Below are 12,092 nucleotides of genomic sequence, written 5' to 3'. Positions count from 1 at the left end.
CAGAAAGGGGTAAATTATGCTGCCACAAAAGTCTTTGGGCACCTACCAAACAGCATCAAAAGCCTGACAGATAGCCAACTAACATTTAAAAATAAATTAAAAGAATTTTTAGATGACAACTCCTTCTACTCATTGGCTGAATTTTTAGATATAAACTAAGAAAAAAAAAAAAAAAAAAAAAAAAAAAAAAAACCTAACTTAATCATTAGTGTCATGCAATATTTTGTGTAATGTAATTTCTTGTACAGACATCTTTTATTAACCTGACACGTTCCACATCATTACGAAGTGTCGTATTCATGATCTATGGAACAAGTATTAATCTAATCTAATCTAATCTAATACATGTGTAGTGCATTACAAAAGACAATTTCTGTCTATAAAAATTACATTGGCGAGACTGATTCCATTAACAAAATTCTTTATTGAATCCTTTCTGGCTATGTGATAGCCATATATTACTAAAATGGTTGTATGTATGTATAAGAGGTGTTCAATAAGAAAAGAAACACTTTTTTTTCTTGGTCAACTATGGTTGCAAAATGCAGAATTTGCTGTGGAACATTGTGGAATACTCCTGCAGCCCCTATAGTTTCATCAAGTTCCGATAGGTGGTGGCGATATATGTAGCCTTAAAAATGGCATCTGTAATGGTGGTGTATTCCAAGTAGAACACATTATTGAGTTTCCTTTGGTGGAAAGCCAGATCACATGCAGAATGTCTAAAGAGAGCTGGCTGTGAACAAATGTGAGTCATTGGGCAAGACATCTGTCATCACTGCAACAAGGGTGCACTAATCTATCCAATCTCCCGAGTGCTGTCTGCCTGCACAAAACTGTGACTCCTGCAATGTTGGAATGCGTGGATATTCTCATTCAAGGTGATCAATAGATCACACTCAGACACCTCGCTGCACAACTGGGAGTCTTTGTTGGTTGCACTGACACATTCGTCCACTAGTTGGGGTACTTTAAGATGTGTGCCCGTTAGGTTCCTCACCGCCTAACAGATGGCATAAGCAGAAATGATGGAGAATTTATGTGGAAATGCTTGCAGATTAAGGGGCTGATTGTAACAATTTTGTAACAATGTTGTCACAAATGATGAAACATGTGTTTACCACCATGAACCAGAAACAAAACAGCAATCCATGGAGTGGTGCCACACCAACACTCCTCTTAAGACAAAGTTCAAAGTCGCACCCTCAGCCAGTAACGTCACGACGACAGTCTTCTGAGGCTCTGAAGGGGTTATTCTGTTTTATGTCCTCCCTTCTGGTACAACAGTCAACTCTAAAGTGTATTGTGTTAGAGTCAGGAAACCGAAGAAACCATGTTTATTGGCACAAAACAAACAAACTTCTCCTTCTCCATGACAATTCAAGACTTCACAAAAGTCTGTGCAACCAAGAGGATCTCACAAAATTTTACTGGACTGTTCTTCCTCATCCACCCTACAGCCTGGATCTCACATCTTATGACTTTAATCTATTTGGCCACTCTGCAGGAAGCAGTACATAGATGATGGGGAAGCTATTGATGCAGCAAGACGTTGGCTGTGATGTTGACCAGTAGAGTGGTACCATGCAGGCATACAGCCCCTTTCAGTAAGGTGGTGAAAGACGATTATGTTGAAAAATAGGGTTTTGCAGCAAAAATGTGGGGAATAATATGGTGTATTGGGAGTCCTGACCTGCTTTCAGAAAAGATGAGTTGCATTATTTATTGAACACCCCTTGCGTGTGTGTGAAACAGAAGTGACACATGAATTCCCAGACTTTACTACTCCTGTACCTGAGAATGAGAGCATTTAGTGACTTGCAACAAACTTTACATATTACTTCAAACCTTCACAAAAAATTTTCTTGCTCACAGTTGACCTTCAGAAATAAATAAAGAAAAAATGATTGTAACTTACTTCTTTTCCACTGTTCATGCAGTAAAAGCACTGAATGAGGCATGGCATTATAATTTATTATTTCTGCATGCATCACATTGGCTAACGTTCTTCACTTAACAACCGAGAGCAATGGCATTTGCAGAGAGTTGTCAGAGCTTACAGACAAGCAACACTGTGTGAAAGTGGTGAAATCAACACGAGATGAAAGATGGACATATCCATTAGGACAATGCAGTGAAATATGGCGTTAATGGGCTATGGCAGCAGATGACTGACATGAGAAGCTTTCCTAATGGCACAAAATGGGCTCATGACCATATCGGTTGACAGGAAAACTGGGGCCTAGTCAGATGAGTCCCAATTTCAGTTGGTAAGAGTTGATGGTACGATTCGAGTGTGGTGCAGACTCCACAATGCCAAATTAACAACAATGCACTGTGCAAGCTGGTGGTGGCTCCCTAACAATGTGTGTTATGTTTACAAGGAATGGACTGGGTCCTTTGATCCAACTGAATCGATCATTGACTACAAATGGTTATGATTGGGTACTTGGAACCCATTTGCACTTATTCATGGACATCATATGTTTCCAAACAGCAATGCATCACGTCACCAGGCCATAACTGTTCGAGATTGGTTTGACGAACATTCCAGAAAAATTGCCCAACGTGAATCTCATTGAATGTCTAAAGGACATAACCAAGAAGCCATTTTGTGCACAAAATCATGCTCCGGCAACCTTTTGCAATTATGGACGGCTTCAGTGGCAGCGTGGCTCAATTTCTCTGCTGGAGTCTTCCAACAACTTGTTGAGTGTATGCCACGTCTATTTGTTGCACTACACTGAGCAAAAGGAGGTTCAACATGATATTAGGAAGTAGCCCATGACTTTTGTTAGCTCAGAGTAGTTCAGGAGATACAACATCATAAGAAATAAGTTGTGTGAAAAACTGCTGCATCTTGCATGACCTAGAAATTAATTACATCTTTGCTACTAGGTCTATTCAAAATAAATTTTGCAGGCAGTATAGACATATGCTGCTGAAATATACCTACAACACGATATCAATGTACAAAACCTGTTCAGGAGATGTGACATCATAAACAGTGAGAAACATGAAAAACTGGTGCATGATGTTTATTAAATTTATGACTTTGTTCCTACTAACCCTATTCACAAAACATTTTGCACACAATATCCACACACGCCTCTACAGAATTATATCATTGTACAACATGTAGTTCAGGAGATATGACATCATGAACATTAAATACAAGGCCAGACACTGCCTAGTACGGGCGTGGGATGCACAGCTATAAACAAACGCCTGGACAACAATGGATTTTTCCACTATCATATGTATGCATACAGGATCTCTCCCCTAAGAGAGCTGTCACGTGCATTTTCTCTCATGTTTCCACAGATATTTGAAATTTTGTTTTAGCATTGTGTAGCTGGAGTCGGCCCAAACAAATAGTGCTCATCCCATCTTTCACACAATATCCAAAGTCAACAGAAAATGATGGTTTGTTTTCCGTTACAAACAAAATTATTTTTAAAACAGAAATAAAAGTGCCCACCAGAAAGTGCAGTTCCAAATTAGGTGTTATTCGTTTTATTGAAATGCATTCACAGGGACAGTTAAACTTGAAGAATGAACAGCAATACTGGATCAAATCAGTAGTGCTGCATGCTTGGCTTGTAACAATCTGTGCAGGTCAAGGCAGTCATCCCAGTGCTGAAATATTCGCTATTCCTTGTGTTTTATTGTTCCTGTTTAATCACATCGATAAAATGAATACAGTATTGTATTAGACTAATCTGGGTCCACTCTATCGAATGGCCATATAAAATTCAGATTTAAAAATAATTTTGTATGTAATGGGAAACAAACAGATGCTTTCTGTTGACACTGGACATCGCACGAAATACATGATGAGCACTATTTGTTTGGGTTGAGTTTATATACACATTGCAAAAATGAAATTGCAAATATCTGCCAGAAGCACCCAGGAAAATGCACCTGATGACTCCAAGGATAGATGCCCTGTATATATTAAAGTTTCTCTATTTCTATGTAAATAGTTAATTAGTCAATAGTGCGAGGGCTATCCACAAAGTACATTACATTTTGGAATTAAAAATAAATAAAGTATTGGAATTTTTTTTAAAAATTATATACACATGAAAGTCACTCTTAAATACTACTTTTCTACATAGTTGCCATTTAAATTAAGGCACTTATCATAGCGATGGACGAGCTTGGAAATTCCTTCGATGTAAAATTCAGCCGCCTGCGCCTTCAACCACGTGGTTACCTCTTCTTGAAGCTGTGTGTCATCATCAAAATGCCACATAGCCAACCACTTCTTTATTGCTGCGAATAAGTGGAAGTCGCTCGGTGCCAGGTTGAGACTGTACGGCGGATGAGGAAACAACTCCCACTTAAAAGATTCGAGAATTTCAAGAGTGGCATTTGCCATCTGGGCCCCGGCGTTGTCGAGAATCAGCAAGATCTTTGAGCCCAACTTTCCCCTGCACTTGTTTTGTATTGCTCTTCTGAGATTGTGCAGAGTTTGGCAATACCTTTGAGAGTTTATTGTAGTGTCTCTTTCCAGGAAATCCACAAAAATCACATCTTTTCTGTCCCAAAAGACAGTCGCCACGTAGTTGAAGGCGCAGGCGGCTGAATTTTACGACGAAGGAATTCTCTAGCTCTTCCATCGCTATGATAAGTGCCTTAATTTAAATGACAACTATGTACAAAAGTAGTATTTAAGTGTGGCTTTCATCTGTATATAAAAAAAATTCCAATACTTTATTTTTTTTTAATTCCAAAACGTAATGTACTTTGTGGATAGCCCTCATATTACATGTGCTCAATTGTAGGGGTAGCATCTGCGAGGGTTTTAGTTTAAGGTATTTCCCATTAATGTATTCTTTGATTTAACATTTCTGTACTCTCAACACTAAATATGAATGAGTAAATATTAATATTTTAAGTCTGATGTAACACGAGTAACAATAAAATAAAGTTTTGATTTTGGTATTAGTTACTTATTCCATAACATGTAGGAGATTAAATTTCTGCTTGTGTTTCATAATTTCTGTTTGAGTTATTCATTGGACTTTGTGCAGCGTAGCGGACACAGTAATAGATGCTGTGATGTTGGCACAGGTGCAGCAGAGAGACTCCAGCACCGTACATTGTCCCACAAATGCTTCAAGCAGAGGCCTTCCTTGGGGAAATGTTAAGAATGTCATACAAGAAAAAAAGAATGGCTTTTTGATAGAAGAGAAAGTCAGTCATATGAAATACTGTAAGATGGAAAGGTCTATGTAGTCACAATACGACAATAAACCAGTTGGATGAAAGTCCTCAGTTACTCATTGCAGTAAGCTTGAGTAACATCAATATGTCTACATTTAAAGGAAAAAAGTGGAAAAGTGTTCTGCGAAGCAGAGGACATATAATTTTCTCCCGCTGGACCTCATAATGTCATCTGAGAAAATTGTGAGTTGGGTTTTACCAAGCTGTATTTCAACTGATTGATGTTTTCAGAACCATGGCAAGGACTTCATTCTGTTTGAGATACTTCACTGCGTTTGAACACAAAATATCTTCTAGGATTTTACAACAAATGGGTATCAATGAGACTGGACAGAAGTTTCGGGGATTACTTCTGCTACCTTCCTTGTACATGAGTGTGACCTATGCTTCCTTCACTGGGAAGATCTTTTGTTCACATGATCTATGGTACAAAGTGGTTAAAATGTGAATTACCTCAGGTGCAAATTGTTTGTAGTATCTGACAGGGATTTTATCAGGCCATGGAGAACAGTTTAATGTTAGCAATTTTGGCTGTTTCTCAATGCCAATGACACTACAATAAATGTTGACATCAGATCACAAAAACATCAATTCTACACAAGAGTCGGAGTGGGAAGGTAGTGGAATGGACATCAGATGGAGTGTTTGATAGCACGGACACTCATTGGCAGTGCTTTCAGGAGCAGATTACAGACAGAGTGGGAAGGTAGCAGGAGGGAAGTGCAGATGGAGTATCAGGTGAACGTTCATTAGAAGGTGCTGTCTGTGGCTGTGAATCTCAGATGGAGTGGGAAGACAGCAGGAATGGACAACAGACGGAGTGGGAAGGCAGCAGGAATGACAGTGCACAGAGCATTGAGCAGCTCTGACACTTGTGGGCAGTGCCTCCAGGAGCTGATTGTGCATGGAGCTGTAAGGCTGAGGGTATTAATTATGGTCACATCCCATCTGACAGTCAGTCTCAGGTAGCAGTTGATGAAGGCGACAAGTCACATCAACGATGTTGTTGTTGTTGTTGTTGTTGTTGTTGTTGTTATGGTCTTCAGTCCTGAGACTGGTTTGATGCAGCTCTCCATGCTACTCTATCCTGTGCAAGATTCTTCATCTCCCAGTACCTACTGCAACTTACATCCTTCTGAATATGCTTAGTGTATTCATCTCTTGGCCTTCCTCTACAATTTTTACCCTCCACGCTGCCCTCCAATACTGAATTGATGATCCTTTGATGGCTCAGAACATGTCATACCAACCGATCCCTTCTTCTAGTCAAGTTGTGCCACAAACTCCTCTTCTCCACGATTCTATTCAATACTTCCTCATTAGTTATGTGATCTACCCATCTAATCTTCAGCATTCTTCTGTAGCACCACATTTCGAAAGCTTATATTCTCTTCTAGTCCAAACTATTTATCATTCTTGTTTCATTTCCATACATGGCTACACTCCATACAAATACTTTCAGAAATGACTTCCTGACACTTAAATCTATACTCGATTTTAACAAATTTCTCTTCTTCAGAAATGCTCTTGCCATTGCCAATCTACATTTTATATCCTCTCTCCTTCAACCATCATCAGTTATTTTGCTCCCCAAATAGCAGAACTCCTGTACTACTTTAAGTGCCTCATTTCTTAATCTAATTCCCCCAGCATCGCCTGACTTAATTTGACTACACTCCACTATCCTCGTTTTGTGTTTGTTGATGTTCATCTTATATCCTCCTTTCAAGACACTGTCCATTCCGTTCAACTGCTCTTCCAAGTCCTTTGTTGTCTCTGACAGAATTACAATGTCAACATTAACAATATCATCCAAGAAAGACGGTGATATCTAGCAGTACAGTCAACAACTCTAGAATGCCACATTAGACAGAGTTTATAGGACTGTAAGTACTATGCTTTATCTCAAGTTATCTCGATATAGAGCAGTTTGATATTTTTATACATGTTATGCATTTTGTTCTACCTGTGTTTTGCTAAGTTCACAGTTTGCTTGATAATAACAAAACAAAATTGAAATTGGTCAATGAATAATAAACATTTAATTGTTCAGCCCATTATGGGCAACATTTTTCATACTGGAGAAAAAAGAATGCACCAAGCAGAGCAATGTGACAGGTCTTGTGATCAGTGAATGACAGGCTAGAAAATCAATGGTTGTGGATGTGAAAATAGATTATTGAGTATAAAAATATGAATATAACAGCAAGAATACAGCTGGCAAGAATACCATATGTCAATGGAAAGTGATAAGGTCAAAAATGAACAGGAAATACTGTTTTCCTCCAACTTGTACATCTGGTATTCTGAGTGGCTTTTTTCTTCCATTTAACATATGAACTTTTTTTTCCTTCCACTTGCCTTTTCTCCTTCTCCTGTCAAAGGAACTATTTTAGATGTTTTGAAAGCCACAGACATTGTGACAAAAAAGGAAAAGACCTTGCTCCATTCATCACTATAAAGGTATGTACTGAGTAAATGCTTCTCTTCTTCCTCAATAATTTCTTTAAATTTATGTTCTATGTTGCTGAAAGAAAGAGAGACCATAAAGTGTTAAGGGAAAAAGGAAAGTCTGACAATGGACTCTAAAGGTTTGTAGAATCGTATGAGAACCACAATGTATCACTTGGCACCTTTCTACTGGAGGTGCTTTGTATTAACAGAAAGCAGCATAGAAAACTTCCAGTCAGGCTTAAGGTTCTCTCATTTTTCTGTTAAATTTATGGTTATTTTGGAGTATATGTCTGATTACAGCATGTTATTGCAGGAATTAGCATTTAAGTTATATGTATGCATTTTCAGCAATAAGACACATCCAAAAGTAAAAGGAAAACATTACTTAGTTTTCGGAACTAATAGTTTCTTTCTTACGGAGGTGAGATTGAATTTTCCTTCAAGTCAAGGACATATTCTCCTCAGACCCACCTGTATTGTGAAAAAGGGTTCACACTCCCTGTCTATCCTTGTCCTCATCACAGGTGGATCCCTCCCATCCTTCGGTCTGAGTCACATGTCAAAATGGCTCTGAGCATTATGGGACTTAACATCTGATGTTATCAGTCTCCTAGAACTTAGAACTTCTTAAACCTAATCAAGCTAACGACATCACACACATTCATGCCCTAGGCAAGATTCGAACCTGTGACCATAGTGGTCGCGCTGTTCCAGACTGATGTGCCTAGAACCACTTAACCACACTGGCTGGCAGTCCCATGTCCTTCTTGTTTTACCTTACCTAACATACTCCTCTCTTCTTCCTGATGAAGGAATTATTATTTCCAAAAGCTAAGCAATTTGTTCCTTTTACCTTTATATTTGTTTTTATTTGCCTGCTGGGAGTACTGTACATTTTGCCTCCTGATGTTAAGTATTGGCCCCTAATTCTGGTCAACAGTTCATTAGTTTTCTTGACTGCGTCTTCATTTGATACACATATATATTTTCTTAAGACATAAATATCTTGAACAGAACAAAATATGAATGCAAGGAACTTTGAGGTTTGGAATATTCCATATTACCTGCAAAATCAATTGGTCTGTGCTAGATAACGTTGCACCATATGCTCCCAAAAGGACAGGTACATGTTCTGGAAGCATGACAGAGGGTGCTCTTGTTGCTAGCGTCAAAAGCAGTCTCACAAGGTTACCTAATAAATATGTAATCAAAGTTATTCCAGAAGACAAACTGCTGAAAATAAAAGTAGTTTAGAGATAGCTAAGCCCTTACCCTTTGCCTGAGTTTTGCCAAGGACAACACTGAGAAATCTTGAATGAGATACAGTCATTTGGAATAATGTAACTGCCTCAGCAGAATTGCTGTTTTCTTCGTAGACGCCACTGATGAACCTGGTGAGAAGTGGAAGTAGCACTGAATGATATTCATTTTCATTTTGTAGCCCAAATTTCAAACAAACTCGACAAAAGTTGAACCACAATTGTGCCCCTTTCAAAACTTTCAACTCAGTTAAAGAGTTCAATTTGTCAGCACAATTATTTATCAATTCTGGTAGTATGACCAGATCTGCAGCAGATGTTGTGCCTTCTTCCAAAACTCTCACAATTAATGGTAGAAGCATCTTCACAAATGACAGTATGTGTTCTGTATTCTTATTTTCATTTTTCCAGGCACTAAAAAATACAGCTTTTATAAGGTTTAAATAAAATTGGTCAACAACTGTCATTTGGGTTATGTTTTCTGATATTGCTGGCAGGATTTTTGAATACGTTTCATGATCTGAAAAACAGAGAAAACATAAAACTAACATTTTGGCTTAGTTTCAACCATGCCAGTTTTAAAATCACATATTTATGCACTACAATACAAATGGTTTTGAGTCAAACCATAAAAAAGACACATCAAGTTGCAGACAGTCACAATTAAAAGAGACTCACATACAGCTTTCAGCCACTGCATTCAGCAGTAGAACACCTACACCTACACACACACACACACACACACACACACACACACACACACACACACACACACACACACAAAAGCAAGCACACGTCACACACACGACTGCCAAATCCAGTCCGAGATGCTGGAGTCGGTGATCATGTGTGCTTGAGGTTTGTGTGTGTGTGTGTGGTTTGTTTTGCAAATGAAGGCTGTTGCTGAAAGCTATGTGTGAGTGTCTTTTAACTGTGTGTATCTGCAACATGTCTTGTTTTCCTTACGGTAAGCAGCGCTTTTCCTATGCTGTTTATATTCCTACCTGGAGTTTCCATGGTTTGGTTTTGAACAAATTTCTCCAACAGAGCAAACAAACCTACACATGCACAGCCATTGTTCTCTTCTGGACTGAGGGAAAATGAAAAGTGTCTGGAATGGGAAGAGGGAGGTAAGGAACAGGTGGAGGTTGGTTCAAATGGCTCTGAGCATTATGGGACTTAACATCTGAGGTCATCAGTCCCCTAAAACTTAGAACTACTTAAACCTAACTAACCAGGCTGAAGCGCATAGAACTGCTTGGTCATTCCAGCCGGCGGTGGAGGTTGTCTTGTCTTCTTTATGGTAAGCAGCACTACGCTGTTTATTTTCCTACCTGGAGTTTCCAGTGTTTGATTCTGAACAGGTTCTTCAACAGAGCTCACAAACCTATACATGCACAGCCATTGTTCTCTTCTGGACTGGGGGAAATAACAATCTCCTGTAGCACACATTACGCGAAAATGAAAAGTGTATGGAATGGGAAGAGGAAGGAAAGAAACAGGTGGAGGTTAAGAAAGTTCATACTGGATTTGGGGGCAAGTTATGGGACATAGATGTTGGGTGGTACACAATGAAGAAAGGAACAGTGGAGGGTATTGATAGGAGGATTCTAAGAAGGAGAAAGAGACAGAAAAGTCCTGGGTGCCACACATACAATTGAGATGAGTGAAGATAGCTATTCACACCTGAGGTGTTGGACTACTAGACAGGCACAGAAACAAGATTTGGAACATGTAATTTAGCTTTTGGACAATAACCTTCTCCAGAGTTTGTTTACTCTGAAGAATAGTTTTTCCAAAAGCTGCTAAGCTACAACTTTTGACACCTTGTATATGTACCTACCTATTGCCCAATGCCTCAACACTACAATGAATTATTCTTGTGGTATTCATCACTACTAAATCTCTGCACCGAACAGCGGCATACTTCTTTGTGCACGGCCTGCTGCTAGCATTGCAGGCCGCCTTCATGTGTGCATGCTTCAAACCACAACAATTGGCCACCCATAACACTCAGCAACTGGCCATTGCGAAAATACAGCGAACCCAGCAACCAGCTCCGTTAGCTACGGAGCCTTATTTAACGCCGCTACTGACATCTACAAGTGAGTTCTCATTGTGCTATGTTCTACTCCACAACTAGGAAGAGCTACACTGTGGTGGACCTGTTGTTCGATGTTGATCTGGCTGCACTCTGGACTTAGAATTCAAATGTGACACTGTAACTTGGACATCAATATTCACTATGCTTAATATGTCAACGGACATGTGATTTCTGCTGGAATTCTGCATTTCACTTGCACTTCCCAGACAATGGTACAACCACCATCAATTTATATAATTTCCATAAAGTGTTCCTCTGCAACTTTGTTCGTGGTAACAGAATTATTTCATTTCAGTGTTGTGTCAATAAACTGTAGAATGGTGATATACTTATTGTGTTATTCCTGGTTATAAGACAATAAAAATGGTGGTGAGTTCTACTCACACAATTTATTTATCAGCAGGATGAGAACCAGAAACTGCTGTTGAACATGCTCCAAACACTTCTTCAAGGATAACTCCAGTTGCAAGCAACTCAGCAAGTGCCATCTTTTCCTTACTTTGATGAGGCTTTAGAGGATAGGGAAGCCTACAAATTACTGGAGCATTTCCACACATTCAGAGTAACTGATGCCAGCCTCATGAAATCTTTGTTTTTGTCTTGACCAAAACCTGAGATTTACTGGCTACAAATTGGCCCCCTTATCTAAGCCTTCAGAGCTTCTGTATGTCATAAGTCCTGTCAGGCAAGACAACTTCCCATCCGACAGATGGATGTTTATCTGGTAGCCACTATAGACCATCACGAGACCTCCAACAGTCTTTTTGTAGAAGTGCAAATGGCAAAGAAACCAGTTCAATTACAAGCAGACACTGCCACAGCCATAAACATTCTGAATTACAGTATCTATTTGAAACTTGGAGCTCCTGCCTCGCAAGAAACAAAGAGACATCTAATGGCATACAATAAACATACCATCCCAGTACGTGGTCAAGTCGAACTGCTAACGACATATGATAATGTCACCCACCACATTACCTTCCAAGTCATTAACAGTGATTCCACTGAGAACTTGTTTGGACTGGACTCTTTTCAGAAATTTG

At 39.2% G+C, this 12,092-nt stretch overlaps 1 protein-coding gene across 3 annotated transcripts in view; it reads right to left on the bottom strand.

The window, feature by feature from the left end:
- LOC126326445 (nucleolar pre-ribosomal-associated protein 1) overlaps positions 1-12,092 on the bottom strand; it is a 170,176-nt gene that overhangs the window by 44,032 nt on the left and 114,052 nt on the right. For all 3 annotated transcript variants that reach the window (XM_049995641.1, XM_049995642.1, XM_049995643.1), the window contains exons 13-14: positions 8,959-9,465; positions 8,751-8,878 (exon numbers count right to left, since the gene is read on the bottom strand). In XM_049995641.1, the coding sequence (XP_049851598.1) occupies positions 8,751-8,878; positions 8,959-9,465 (635 nt within the window). The remainder of the gene's footprint in view (positions 1-8,750; positions 8,879-8,958; positions 9,466-12,092) is intronic.

This window comes from Schistocerca gregaria, chromosome 2 (genome assembly GCF_023897955.1).
Source record: "Schistocerca gregaria isolate iqSchGreg1 chromosome 2, iqSchGreg1.2, whole genome shotgun sequence".
Classification (NCBI taxonomy): Eukaryota; Metazoa; Arthropoda; class Insecta; order Orthoptera; family Acrididae; genus Schistocerca; species Schistocerca gregaria.
The sequence above is the reverse complement of the archived record's forward strand: the minus strand, read 5'-3'. Positions and strand labels throughout refer to the sequence as shown.